The sequence below is a fragment of the Psittacula echo genome, assembly GCF_963264785.1.
Source record: "Psittacula echo genome assembly, chromosome: 7".
In the NCBI taxonomy this organism is placed as follows: Eukaryota; Metazoa; Chordata; class Aves; order Psittaciformes; family Psittacidae; genus Psittacula; species Psittacula echo.
Genome location: NC_137740.1, coordinates 34,785,079 through 34,800,251, shown reverse-complemented (window position 1 = coordinate 34,800,251; position 15,173 = coordinate 34,785,079). Strand labels below are relative to the sequence as shown.

Below are 15,173 nucleotides of genomic sequence, written 5' to 3'. Positions count from 1 at the left end.
GCTCTTCACCTGCAGTAGCCCCGTGGTCAGGACACTCCACTCAGATGTTCTGCAACTGCTCTGATCCAGCCTCTGCATCTTTTCTAAATAAGAAGCATTTGACCAAAATCCTGGTCTGAGAAAGTCATCTAAATAGAGCAGAGTAGTTCAGCTGCTGAGAGTTCACTTCATGCCTCTGCACTGCCACAAGTTTAAACCCTTCACATGCCTCTGGGCAGTGACTGGTTTACTCTCCATTACTGTTAATGATACCTAATGTCACTCTTGGTGCACTGCTGTGATGAAAATGTTTTCCTCTGAGTATGTCATTTCACTAAATTTCTCACCTAGGCACTCTGGAACTACAGCTAGTCATGGTAACACATAGAAGATAGTGTGCAATAGAAATGATTGCAGCAGAAATAATGCATTTTCATATTAATAGGCTCTTAATACATTGGCTGTTATTTATCAACAAATTTTGAAGTCATTGGTTCAGTATTTTATCTCTAATGCCATTTTGAGCAGGTTTAGATTCTTTCCAGACTAAACACCCTGAAGAAACAACATGCAGCAAGTCTGATATTGATACAATCTATTTACTAGAAACCAGATAGGAAAAGCTCAAGCATACCGAATGCTTCAAGCTGCTACCTCACTCACAAGTATTCTGAAACAGCTGCAATTGCCAGACTGACATTAGCATCCCTTTTTGTCACCGCCCAGTAACTTGGTGTCCAGTAGTAATGCTTCTGCAGGCCATGGGAGAGCTCTGCAAGGTATATGTGCCCGTCCACTTCATAAGGCTCCACATCTGTGCAATCAAGTTTCAGGCGGCCCATCCGAATTAATTCTGAAAATGCCTGAAATGAGTAAAACCAAGAATGAGACACAGAATATTCTCCTTTGATTGCAGTGAAGTCTTTAGAAGATAACACACAACAGGAGAGTACTTGATTATTTCAGTATGCTGATGTCCAGGGAGTCTCATTACAGCACCACCATATTATAATTATTTAAATAAACCCCATAGTTAATCAAGTATCTTACTCACTAATTGCTGTAGTTTTCAAAATGACTGTACACATGAACTAGGACAAACAAACTCCAGCCCTCTTAGAAGAGTTCAGAAGCAAGCACTTACCATACAGGTGGCTTCATCAAATTTGTTCCCCCAGATGTAAATACAGGAAAGTTCTGTGTTTGTTTTCATTGCATCTGAAAGAGCTACAAGTCCTTTGCCACTTATATTGTTGCTTACTACTGACAACCTAAACCAGAGAAAATAGTTGTGCAAATGTGTGCTAAAGAATTCCCATCTCTTGGTCAAAATATAGGGTTTAACTATGATTTATTCTTATTTTATATTTTATTAGTACATATTATTATGTATCTGATAAGTATATTGAAATTCTACATTTGTTCCCAATAAGTATTTCTTTGTAGCAAGGCCAGTCGTACTATAAGATCTTTCCCATGTTGCTAAAGGCAGTTTGGACTATGGACTTGTACTATTTCTCAATAGTGAACAGGTTGTTCACTACTTAGTTCTTCAGTCTCAGTGACTGACTGCATGGTGGCCAGGCCTCATCTCTCCTCTGCCTTGAAGCCCAAGCCCTGGCATTTCTCCAGGCTAAGCTTTGATCTTTGTGCAGTGGCAGTTATTTTTATATTAGTGAACCTGGAAGGCTTTCAGAGGCACCTAGCAGCCACCACCTCCTCAGACTGCTACTTAAAACTAATGGCTTCAGGTAACGACTTTGATCAGCCTTCACATCCTGCCGGCATGGTTTAATGCCGGCTACGAAATACACCCTGATGGAGAGATTACAGCTCTTTTGGGTTCACTGCGAAGCTAACTTAGAGGATTTTCTTAAGTGTGGAAGATTAGAATCAACAAATATAGTGCCTTATCCCTGCATGGAATCTTATTATCTTAAAATTCTGAAGGCTGTACAGCTCCTGCTTGGTTTTGGTTGTGCATCACAGGGACCTATGCTTTAAAGACGCAAAAAGAACTAAGAAGATCTAATTGCTTCCGTCCGCCACACCCCCCTCAGAATGACTGTAAAAGCTGTGAATCACATGTTAAGATGAACTACTACAAGGCTGAACCAAACATCAGCCCCAAAAAGCCCTGAATAGAAGAAAAGGTGTATGTCAGGCCACACAGCAGTGGATATAAGATGAAAAAAAAGCAAGTACAAGCAAAGATAAAGTGAGTTGAGAGTAGTCCTGGCAGTGCAGGAAAAGTAAACACAAGGCGTTAGCATATGGGGCTGAATGGCATGTCTTGGCCTCGTGTTTTATTCCTTTAGCTCATTCAGGTACCAAACACAGGCTTCTTGTGCTGCACAAAATGCATTAGTATCTCCTGCCTGGCCTGCAGCTGCAGGGCTCTAAAAGGACCTGTGGCTCACTTCCAGCACAGGTCTCGGGGCATCTCTCATAGGAGGAAAAACCTATGCTTAGCAAAAGAATCCTACCCAATCCATCACAGTTTTTTCAACCCGAGAAGGAAAAACGGACCAAAAAGTTTAGAACTTCCTCACTTTTCCATTTTGATCAACATCAAAGCACACAGCTTTGATGTCAGCTCAGATACTGCAAAGCCCAAGTTCCTTACACCTGCAGATTCTGGGGAAGTTGTGTAAATACTAACGCCTGAAGAGTCCTGTTGTACAAAGCCAAGGCCTCACTCAGGTAGATGGCTCCATCATCTTCTATTCGGTTTGCATTAAGATCTAGGATTTGCAGAGTTTGGTTCCATTTTAGTAATCTTCCCAGAAATTTTACACCATCACTGGTTATTTTATTACTGAAAGAGAGAGATGCACACATTTTTCTTAAAAAGGTGATAAGAAAATGAGTTTCTAATGTTAGTCAGGGCTGTGTCACTTAATAGCTCTTACCAGGCAAGATCAAGGTATCTCAGGCTGGAGTTCTCATACAAAGCCTCACACAGTCTCTCCACACCAAAAGTTTTAATTTCATGCTTGCACAAGTGTAGTTCCACAAGAGAAGAGTTATTTTTCAACATCAGAGCTAGATGAACTGTGGTCTCTTCCTAAGAACACACACAGAGTTTTATTAAGCTGTACTTTAAGAAAAAATATAGTCTTGTTTCAGTAAAAGGGAGATTCACAACTACCAGAAAGATTTCAAAGAATCAGAGAATGGTTTGGGTTGGAAAGGACCTTAAAGCTCATCCAGTTCCATCCTCCCTGCCATGGGCAGGGACACCTTCCACTACAACAGGTTTTTCTAAGCCCTGTCCAACCTGACCTTGAACACTGCCAAGGATGGGGCAGCCACAGCTTCTCTGGGCAGCCTGTGCCAGTGCCTCACCACCCTCATAGTGAAGAACTTCCGAGTATCTAAATCTCCTCTCTGTCAGTTTAAAGCCAGCTGCAATTGTCATATTCCTACATGCCTTGTAAAAAGCCTCTCTCCAGATTTCTTTGTAGGCTCCCTTTAGGAACTGGAAGGCTGCTCTAAGGTCTCCCCCAAGATTTCTATTCTCTGAACAAGCCCAACTCTCTCAGCCTGTCAGTTTGGTCATCAGTAGTGTTCTATTGTTGTGTATTGTATTAAAAATAGCTGGGAAACAATATATTAGGATTATACTGAAATAAATAAATAAAATACCAGAAAGATATATGCACATCGATAGCACTATGTACATTCCTGCAGATACCAAAAGCATCAGTGTTTGACTCATTATGTCTAATTAGTTTTCCTTCTAGTCATTGCTCTTAAACTGAATGTTTGAGTCAGTCCTCACTAACATTAAAAGTACTTTGTTATGATGTTAATCTATTATTTCATCAAAAGAAATAGGATTGCTACAGGAAAAAATATACCTTCTGTCATTGTAAGACTCAGTTCATTTTGAAGTAGTTGTGTTTTGGTAAGAAAATAATGAGTGAATACTTAGAGCCAAAAATGAGGGGACAACCTAGAGGCCTCAGAAAATTACAGAGTTGAAGGTAGGACCAGTGGCTAGTAGAATCTCACAGGTACAGACCGTGCCCTTACCAGTATATATTTTCAATAGCAGTATTTTAAATTGACTTCTAAAACTGGGGTTAGGTAGATCAAGCCCTGTCTTAGTAGAAAAGAAACAACCAAAATCTGCTTAAACTGTGGGAATTTAGGAAGATCTGGCCTTCACAACAGTTTAATTTCATTATCCTGCCAGCAGGAAAATACTGTCCATAGCACAGACACCCGAGAATTGCTGCCAGTCTGGTGAAATGGTGAAACCACCACTACAAGCAGCTTTACAGCCAAGACTTCAGCAGGACAAGCAAGGAGCAGAAGCTGCATTGCTGCAAGCAATAGCTCCACAGCTCTGTGCATCTGTACTTGTAGATTCTCTTTTCAGTGAAGGATTGTGTCTTCCTTTGGCCTAACAAATGCATAGTAGGTTTTACATTGATGAGGTGCATTCATTTGTTAAATTTGTGCTTCAAGTTCACGTAGTAAAACAACCACACATTCCAGTGATTATGGCACATTGTTAAAGTGTGCCTTTCTCCGTTAAGCTGCGGGTATTGCACTGCTGAGATAAACAGCAGTCTGTTGTTCTTCCTCTCATTTCCTGCCGAACACAATTTCTCCCCATTTGCTGAACTATGCATAAAACTCTCCACACTGTAACAGCAGAAGGAACACTTGGTTCTCCAATATCAAGCCCTTTCCATTAGCTCATGAGTTAACAAAAGTGTATGTACCAAGAAAGCAATTTTTTAACAATTCACCTTCTAGTTAAACCGGGGCAGCCTGTGATTGCACAAAACTTGGCACAGAAAGAGTATTTCTGCAACAATTTACTTCACTTTGTAAGGAAACACAGAGAGCCATGCAGTTCACACGTACATAAAGGCATCAGTACTGACTTTACTATGGTTCCCTCTGAGCTAAAACTACAGTCTGCTTACATACCTCTTGGCTGAACAGTAAAGGACAGTTTAGGTTTATTGCTTTGATGGATTCGTTCTGATTCAGGACTGATGCTGTTGCTATTAGACACTGCACACCCTGGAAATAAAAATAAACTCTTTAGAGAAAACCTATTTGATGTAGAAATCAAACTAACAAATTATCGCAACTTCCTAGAATTGATTGTCAGAAGATCAAAAACATCAAATGGGCTCAGATCAGAAATACTGTTATTTCTGCCTCCATGCACTCTGGAGAGATAAAAATGCAGTTGGCAAGTGCTTACAGACACACAACGTATTTTCTGATAATACCAGTGCCAACTCCCTATGGAATAATAGAGTGGAATTCGTCTAAGTAGTACAAATGACTAGGAAATTTGGCAACTCAGAAAATAAAAAGCAAGAATAATGCATCTCAAAGATACTCGTCCATCTAATTGATCCTCTATTTTGGTTTTCCTAATTTATGAAGCAAAACCAGCTTGTGTATTTTCCCTGAAGTCTATGGTAAAAGTCTTAGCTAACATTTATCTGTTAGGTAAATTCACACTAAATGTGAATAATGTGGTACAAAGAATACAGTCTAGAATACAGGCCAATTTGGATTTTTTTTATTTCCTTCTAGTTTGCTCACTAATTTATATTTGTGCTACTTTTCAGTTAGGCTGGTCTGCACCCAAAGCCACTTCATTCTAAACCAACTCTCTATGAACTCCCTACCAAGCATAAACACATTAAGCTTTCAAATAAATCCTACACTGGCTACACTTCCCTTGTTTATGTATTTGTAACACCCTTCACACTTCCTGAGGTATTCCCCCTTCTAGTTTAGGAGCAAATTCTGTAATTCCAGGAAATGAATATAGGTTTTTAAAAGCTATCCACAGGCTTTTTACTGGCTAGAGTAGGAAGCACCCTGTTTAGTCCATGGACCCATTCCTATCCTCACAACTCTCCCTGCTCACCGACTCCACGAGACACCAGGTTATCTAGGATCAAACTGGGCTCATTTTGAGCAGCCTTTCTGCTCAATTCAGCACTGTTGTGCTTATGTCCTTTAGGGATTGAAGCCCGATAGAAGCAACAGAGCTATGGGACTGGGCTACTTTCAGGTGCACTGCATACTTCAGAAGGAAAAGAGCCACCAGGGAATAAGAAGTCCTTTCTTCAACATGACTTACACAGGACTTAGCACAGCAAAAATGAACAGCAGAAACAAATCTCAGAAAAATGTGAAAGCCAAGCAGTTGAATTCCCAGGGACATAGTGGCTCATATATATCATCAGTTGTGACTTCTCAGGTGTATGCAACATGCTTTTCCAAGTACACACTGCAATATTATATATTGCTACCACAAAATGTAAAATCAGTGTCAACAGATGGCATTTACCCTTAATTAAGTACTGCAGAACCTCTGTAATATCCTTGAAAGACTTAGGTCATTGCTGATAATTTCACTGGGTTACTCACTATATCACAGTCTCCAAGATCCAACTTCTCCAAGGTTGAATTAATTTGTAGCATTGAAGCAAAGAACATCCCACCTTTCTCTCCTATTTTGTTCCCAGTCATTCTCACATGCAGAAGAGTTTCATTCCCCTAAACAAAATAAAAATAGGGAACAGAAAAAAATCAATGCCTTTGAAGAGGCCTGAAAAACAACACTGTCCTTTCCCCTGTGAATCCTGCTGGTTGTCACACAAAGACAAAACAACCCTCCAGAAGAATCGTGTTTAAGTGATAACACTGACTAAGCGGTTGGCTCAGGCTTTCCTCAGTGGAATGAAATGCATGAGAGTCTGGAGGCAGAACTTGAGTATTTGAGAACTTTTGTTTCTCCCAAATTGACAAATCTCACACTCACAAAAATAATCCTGCCTAAATAAATCTGCCTGAATTGGCATCTGAAATGTAAATAATATCAAAACTGATTTAAATCTAGTAAGTCTTTTAAGCAAGAATATAATTTGCTTTATTTTTCATGGTCTTTTAAAGCACATGACCAGTCGAAGCTCAGTGAAGCCGGTCACCTTCAGCAGGACTACTTAGTAGAGTCAAACCAATATGTAAATCTTTGCAGGACTGGAGGCATCACTGGCAATATAAAGTTCTGATCAGAGGTCTAGAAAAGTCAGCATCTTTCCCCTCACTCTCCACAGAATTTCAATGGATATAAACCAGCTATTCAACTGTTAAAGCCCAAAATGCAATGCACAGTAGCTTTGTATTTTTATTTCCTTTATAATCACTTATTACCAGAGATTACGGTTGAGGAAGAGATTACAAACCAAGTAGTTCTGTAAGCAGCAGAACTAATGAAGCCCAGTTTCATACAGGTTTGATGTCTTCCACATGTCCCCAGCACACCTTCACCTGATGCAGTACCTCACCACTACAGCATCTCCTTCCCTCTCCCTCCTTCAGTAACAGCCTACCTGCACCCCCGGACCCCTCTGCCTGGCCCAATGGCAGCAGGAACCCATGCAGCCCAGGGGTCCTGCCACCTGCCTGCTCAGCAAGCCCAGCAAATGCTGATGGGGCTGCACAAAGAGCTTTGGAGGCTGCTTGCAAGCCCAGTACGATCTACTGTAGAACCGTAGTGCTTTGGTGGCCTGTCAAATTTAGCTGAAATCGGTTCAGAGTTCAAAGACTGTGAAGGAGGAAGAAAGAGCTCAAGTGAGTCTCATTTCACAAACACAAGAAATCATGCACACAAGCCTCATTTCCTTGGGAAGCCACATTAAAAATAACAAACTTGTTTTTATGATGCTGCTGCAAGGCAAAGTTTTGAAAACATGTCTGAGACATCTTGAATCCAGACAAATATTGACATCAACGTACAGGTAAACATAATGCAATTCTTTTTCTTTTAAAAGAAGAAACTGATGGCACTGTATATCTCATAGCAGAGCATTTTTCACTTGGAAAAATCCAGCTGTGAGAGTTGTGATAATTAAGTGTTAATGGCAGCACAGTGCAACCTTCTCTTGTGTGAAACCTGATTTCTGAAGTTTGCCTTGAGAAAACAAGCAGTCCCTGTGATACAGCAAACCACTGAATGGACCGAAGACAGAGGGCCCCTTCAGCCAGCTCTGATGTTGGCAGGACAGCTAGTTCATCAAAAGCAAAAACATCAAACGAGATACCATTGTTTAAATCTGCCAGGCAAATACTCACATGGAGCGCTTTTGCTATCAGCTCTGCTCCACTTGTGCCAATATTATTAAACATCAGGTTCAGGTATCGCAGAGAGGAGTTTTCCTGAGGAACAAACAAATCAGAAAGCAATCAGACTCCTTTCCCGAGCAAGCCTGCCGTTTTCAAAGAAGATATCCATCGCACATGTACTTAAAACCTCTGACCTTTACTGCATTTCAGACAGCCCCTGATTTGGAGAAGTAGTTAAAGAATGCCGACGTGTGTCAGATGATGAGGAAGAGGCAGAAAAACACGTAGCATGTAAAAACATGTCCTCAGGGTGCTTACAGAAACCACTTGCGAATCCAAGTGCTCAGCATGACCAAACGAGGCAGGTGGTCAAGCTCAGATGCAGACGTTCAGGCACTTCGCAAACTTCATGGCACACCCTGAGCTCCAGGAACACAATCACCGAGTGGTAACTCACCATTTTCCATCTCTATTCCAGTACTTATAATGACAAAAAGGCAATATTAAAGTTTCCTATGTTTAGACATACAAAAAGGCTAACAGAGGTGATAAGTATCTAAAACAAAGGCCCTGGGACATTTGACACTTCCATTACCTCCTTTGTTAAACTGAACTGTAAGCCTAAAAGCCCCACAATTCATTCAACCCTTCTTTCTTTTGGACACCTTAGCCAGCTGTCCAAGGGTGTTCTACTAGAAATGAAAAATCTCCCCAGAGAATACAGTCTGAGATTTTAGTAGGATGGATTTGGATGTGAAAGTAAGAAGTACTGGAATTTTGCCGAAAAATTGCATTCTTGTCTCCAATACAGCACATACAAATATTACAATAGCCAAATCAATTACAAGTTGCTGAAAGAGAAATATCACTTTGGCACCTGGAGGAATGTTGCCATGGTCTTTGCTCCAGCATCAGTCAATACATTATACCTAAGATCCAAACCTGAAAAAGATGAATGAAGAATGTGACAGATGCATATCTACAATTAACTGATCTCTGAAAAAAAAAAAAAACCAACCAAACCAACAACCCAGACTGCTTAAGTTTTCTTATATTAGCACAGCAATGTTTAAATATATGTTAAAAAAGCTTACCTGTGACAAACGCAGCTGTACGTAAGATAGAGACAAGAACTTGAAGATCGTCATCCGTAACTCTCTGCACAGGCACTAGATGACTATTTCCAGCTATTTTTAATGTGAACCCTTTTGTCCATATGCTGAAACATAAAAATGTAAGCACATGGGGAGAAGTAAAGTGCTACAGATAAATGAATTCTCTCTTCAGGTAAGAAGTGTATCCAGGCTTGCCCTCGCTGATATGTTTCATGCAGTTAGCTGCTGCCGCAACCTTTGGTAACACCATAGCAGATAATGTGATTCAAGCTGTACTTCAGCACTGTCCTTTCTGATAATCTGAAGTCACTGCACAGCTGCTTAGGGCACATGCACAAAAAGCAGGCAAAAGCAAGATGAGGGGAAGGCAGATGGAAATAAAGACTATCCTGGAGATTACCTCATTATCTCTTTTTACTTGTTCCTTTTCCTTTATTTACCCTATCCTGCCCTCAGGATCAAAATCTAACACAAACCATTTTACCATGCTGTATTTTCTCAGGTTTTCTCTACAAAGGATAATTAACTTTGACCCCAGGAGCATCCATGAGAGGAAGCCCTATCTAGACATATAATGAGAGAGAATTTGGGTAGTTAATAACTTGGCAGGATTCAGAGACATTTTAGGGAAGCATTACCAGCTGGAAGCTAACTGTATGCAGCTGAGGCTTTTTAAACAGGAGTGAGACAAAAGGAAGTGAGTTAGAATGACTAGACACCAGGTTTGGCTTCTTTAAGGGACACAAAGGCACCATCCTGTCCATTTTTCACTTTTTTGATTCACTGCTTGTAAAGCTGCCCAGAAGGGATATATAGCTACAAACTTCTGCCAAGATGATGTCAAGATGAGTCAAACCAGAACTTCAGCAGTAAATGCTAAATATGATTTAGTGTTTCAGCCTGAAACTGCATGAACTTTCTCACTGTTCAACTCCTTGTCCTGCTATCTTAAGACTTTCAGAAGCATCTGAAACACACTGTTCGTTATTTCCTTACATTTCATCATTTTTATCAGCTTCTTGGAGCACATGAGCAATGAAAGGGTTTTCAGGCTGGCCCAAGTTTTGGCAGACCTGCACATAGTGCTGGTGAAGATCTGGACAAACTGACATGACCTGATGGAAAACAAAACAAAGCGTTACTGCATCGTTATTGCAGCCTAGCAACATCACCATAGATCCAAGCGCTGTTGTGCTGGGCTTTGCATAACAATAAAATAGGGCTTGGTCTGAAAAGGGTTACAACTGCTGGTATGCAGCACATGAATAACAGATTCAAACAGACAAGAAAAGAATCAGGAAAAAATGTGGATTTGTGGATGTGTTTCTGAAGCCATCCCAAGGAATCTGAGCTAACAAAATTAGTATTCATACAGGCAGGGTCTTTGCTTCCTGTAAAGCAGCGACCGCGACCTCCGCAGGCCTACCTGAGCGATTCACACCAGCGCCCTCTCCCTGCACCAACCCACGGTGACCAGCCCTCAGGAGAGCTCTGCCCAGCGGGCGAACCAGGCTGCCCCAACCTTAACAATGTTTGGTAATGAAGCCTGTTTCCAAGGAAGGTGTCACAGGCCCTCCAGGAGGGAGCTGGCAAAGGCAGCCAGACTCAGCTCAGGGCCCTGGCATGACGCCCCATAGCCACACTTCCCCTCCCCACTGTGGAGTGGCCGCATGTGTGGTACCCAGCCCCTGCAGGGAGGAGAGCTTCATCAACTCACACCCAGAGTATTTACTCAGCCGTCTGTCCTCAATCTCCAAGGAGCCTTTGCAAAAATTTTTGTGGTTGCACGGATTAGCAGTTACTTCAAAGGTGTCTGTCCTTTCCACCAAATAAATCCTTCTAGTGACTTCACTACTACGCAGCAGAGTAAGCTAGGATTGCACACTCTCCTGTCCCACAGCGTGTGGGGCTCACACCCAAGTACTGAACTTGGAGCCAATAAAGAAGAAAATATCCTTGTGCAACATCTGAATTGGACTGGGAAGCCCAGCATGGATCTCCCCCCATGGTGGTTGCTCAGTTCTTTCTTCTCATCTTGGTGGCACCTGGAAACCATTCATCTCTGAAAACATGATGTCCTCCCAGAATGGCTACAGCAGCAGAGAAAAGGGTATTGAGTAGATGATTGTCAGCTGCCTCTTGACCTCTATTTTCTCCTGTCATTCCTTAAATGCCAGCTGACAGATTTCTTCTAGTCAGACATCGGGTCTCTCCCTTCCCACCTCTTGCTCTTTTGCTATTGGCAGCAGTACAACTTTGAGGATTGTCAAATATCAGATTCACTGACATCTCTCTGGCTCAGAAACCACTGTCACAGAAGAAGGTGCCATCTTTCTCCAACAGGACTCTTCCAGTTTTTACCATCAGCATAGCTGAAGAAATATGTCAGCATTTGTAAACACGGCCCTTCAAGACTCAAGGAGATTGCTTTGTCCAGCTCCCTGAACTTCGGAAGTTCACCCTCTGAATTTGGCTGTTGGGACACTTCCAAATGCACTTGTAAGAAATACCACTGTGTTGCTTTTACAGCCTTTTAAGTATAGCTTGCGTGATAATAAAAGAGAAAGGGGAAGCTGGCACATAGACGGGAAATTTCAACCAAAACTCATTGTAGTCAGAGCGATATAAACGGCTAGAACAAGGCTTGATACCTGAAACTGAGCTCCCCAAGGGGGGGGAGTTAGGCGACTATACCGTAAAAAAGCACACGTGTAAATAAGAAGAGTCGCCTGGCATAGTGGGAAATGTAAACAGGGGCAGCACTTCATGTGAGCAATTTAAGTGCTTCGGATAGGCTGTAAACCTTTGAGTACCTAGCCAGTAGGGAAACAAGGGAGGGACTTTGCGGCTGGGAGTAGGGATTAAAAAGAAGGCTGTAAGCAAAGTGTGCTCTGCTCACTGAGGTACCTGTTTTTGTGAAAATGTTCAACAGATTTCTGGTTTGCTGTTGAGTCTGGCCTGAGTCTTTGAGGATATTTCCTACATTCTTCACATGCTGGGATTCAAAGATACAGTCCTGCTGTATGTACTGCAGGATTTGATCAAAGAACACAGACAGCTTCTTGCAGGGGCACAGTTTGAGACTAGAACCAGTCCCTAAATGCTGAATTCTGTCAGTAATTATTTAGCACAGGAAGGTCCCTGAGTACTGGTGATTTTTTAATCTTCTGGAATTAGAAATAAGGAGCAGAGATGGCTGCAGAGCCAAGAGGCCAGTGCAGGGGGCAGTCACTGTCCCAAAGCTGATTCTGTTGTTTTTGAGGATGATACACAAGAAATACCAGTGAATAAAGTGCCAGAGAATGAAGCTCTTTCTCCCACACGTGTCATACACAGGATATTTTTCATGATGATTTATCCAACAAGAAACTGTGAACAGTCTTGCCAGGGGTCTTGAGCCTAGAGTATCTGGAAGATCCACATATGGGGAAGAACCTGACTGTAAGCATCCCCAGATATATCCCTGAGGCATATGAAGGTCCCCTACTTGGATCAGAATCACGTACAAGATACATGCAAAGAACTGGGGGAGGTGAAATCTCCTCTGAGCTTAGATTCAAGTAACAATCCCCTCTCCTGTAGTTTGCAGCAAGTTGCAGTCCCTTTGTCAGCTCAGGCTTTACAAAACAAACTTGCATGAAATTCCAGTGCAGCTCTGTGGCTACCTCTACCACATTGAACTGCTTGGCCTTTCTGACAATCATCTCAAGTGTCTGCCTAAAGAAAGGGTAAACCTCAAAAAAAAAAAAGTCAAGGAAATTTACCTCCAGAAAAACGGATTTGGAAGTTTTCCCAAGGAGCTTTGTCATATTGCTAATTCAGAAATAACAGATCTAAAGTACAAAATATGATCAGTGTCATCCCAGAAGAGGGAGGCTTTTGACAAACCTAGTTAAACCACTATTAGCTTTTAATAACTTACCCTCCATTCCTCCTACACTGCAACACTGCCAGAAGCTTGCTGTGCTGGATCTGTCTCATAACCTCCTGCACAAGCTTCCCCCAGGTTTGAAGAATTCCACTGAAATGAGACTGCTCAAACTGCTAACAGCCTGGAGAAGTTCCCACACCAGACCTGCTGCTGGTCATCCCTTTCCTGCATTTATATAAGTGATAACTCCCTTGATGGTATTCCTAAAGGAATATGCACTATGAAAAACCTGGAAGTATTGTCCCTGGATGACAATCAGATACAGGAGATATTTGGTCCTTCGTTTTAATTTATATTTTATTGATACCTCCCTTTTGCAACATCTAAGTTCTTCATTACAGCTGAGTGCCATCTTTCCTTACAACAATGAGAAGGCGTGTACCACCTGGTATGCACCTGAGCCTAGGTTACTCATCACTATATTCAGGCAGGGAGAAGAAAGCAAGAATGTGGAAACACTGACCTTTGTGTTGAATTATAAAAATGAAATCCCAATTGGCCAGTCTGCTTCCGTTCTTTAGAGTCTTTTTTTTTGTGTACACTGGAAAGTGAGAACTGCATTTGCTTAGACTCAATACTACAAGGGTAGTGAGGCACTGGCACAGGTTCCCCATGGAAGTTGTGGCTGTCATCCCTGGAAGTGTTCAAAACCATATTGGAGGAGGCTTTGAGCAACCTGGTCTAGTGGAAGGTGTCCCTCCCTGTGGCAGGGGGGTTGAAGCTGGATGATCTTTAAGGTCCCTTCCAACCCAAACCATTCTGTGATTCTATCACAAAATGAAACAGAGTAGATGGCAGTTTAAAAATGGATGTAGTATTATTAATGCCTTTAACACCATTAACATTTGTGGTTCATTTGATTTGTTTGGAAATATGCAGGAGGATTCCAGGCAGTCAGAACACATGCATTTCTGCCGGAACCTGCCTTTCCATCCTGTCTTACAGAGGTGTAAGAAGCTGTTTTGAGAATATCCCTACACTTCTGCAAAACTCTTCTCTGATGTTTCGGCAGTCTTTAGTTACAAGTATTTTGAATGACTGCAAGCTGTCAAATCCTTAGTGTCACAGCTCATCTCTGAGGTAGCTGGGTGACAGTCTGTAAAACACCTGTGTACAACAGGCTTATTTTAAAGCAGGGAGTCTGCAGAATGCAATATTCAGCAATGATTCTGGGTCCTGCCATGTCATAACACCTTTGTTATTCAAAAGAACCATGACAAATACCACTTACTAAATTCTAGTATGCCAAATTTATATGCAGCCATGTCTTCCCACAGCACTTTACAGCTGTTTGTCCTACACATCTGATGTCCTTTTCTAGTTTTTATTCTGTATTGCTCGATGACTCCTTAAACCCCTCCAGAGTTTCATTTGCAGCATATATAAAGAACAGAGAAGGACTGGGATCCGCAACTGTGATTTAAAATGCACAAGTGGGTGGGAGCAGACCTCTTTATTCAGTTTAACTGGTTGGTCAGAGCTGCAGTCCTGCTGTCCCTCCTCTTGAAGGAGTTGCCTTAGAGAAGGTGCTGGCACCGGGAAGGAAGTGGTGAAGGAAGGCTCACTGAGACCCAGCTCTTCCTAGAGCTCCACCTCCAGGTAGTGCTCTCAAAATGCTGCGGCTACATCTGCACCCAGGGTATGGTCCTTATTTCTGTTTGGTTCTTGAATCGGTGGATACCGAAATATCATTAACACACCTGCTGGCAGGAGAGAGCTGGGAGTGCAGAAAAGTGGGATGGTTCGGTTTTGATTTTCCATTTTACTAGGTAACTGATGCTAGTTTGATTGTTTGGAGGTGTCTTACAAAATTTTTTCATCCTAAGTGAAGGCAAAGAGAAACAGAGAAAAGAATGATTCAGAGGCTATGGAGGAGGAAATCACGGGAAGAAAGAAATTTCCAGGAAGACTGGCAGATAGACAAGATATTTAATAGAAGTGCTTTAATAAAAGCTTTTTAATGGCACAATAGATATGACAGATTCATGAGAAGGCAAAGGACCGAGAAAGGGATCATGAACAGCAGGTGGTGA

At 41.8% G+C, this 15,173-nt stretch overlaps 2 protein-coding genes across 2 annotated transcripts; one reads left to right on the top strand and one right to left on the bottom strand.

Annotated features, from left to right (window-relative positions):
* Nucleotides 1-638: 638 nt before the first annotated feature.
* On the bottom strand, nucleotides 639-10,321 carry LRRC34 (leucine rich repeat containing 34; the record flags this gene model as incomplete). The annotated part of the gene is made up of 10 exons (XM_080622968.1): nucleotides 639-842; nucleotides 1,124-1,250; nucleotides 2,642-2,797; nucleotides 2,892-3,046; nucleotides 4,927-5,022; nucleotides 6,397-6,525; nucleotides 8,104-8,187; nucleotides 8,972-9,036; nucleotides 9,189-9,313; nucleotides 10,206-10,321. The coding sequence occupies 10 exons, from the start codon at nucleotides 10,319-10,321 to the stop codon at nucleotides 639-641; spliced, it is 1,257 nt and encodes a 418-aa protein (XP_080479094.1).
* Nucleotides 10,322-12,681: 2,360 nt separating this feature from the next.
* On the top strand, nucleotides 12,682-13,429 carry LRRIQ4 (leucine rich repeats and IQ motif containing 4; the record flags this gene model as incomplete). Its single annotated transcript, XM_080624009.1, is given in 5 exon segments — nucleotides 12,682-12,785; nucleotides 12,787-13,048; nucleotides 13,051-13,084; nucleotides 13,087-13,242; nucleotides 13,245-13,429. Coding segments are annotated over 5 exon segments (741 nt in total).
* Nucleotides 13,430-15,173: the final 1,744 nt, after the last annotated feature.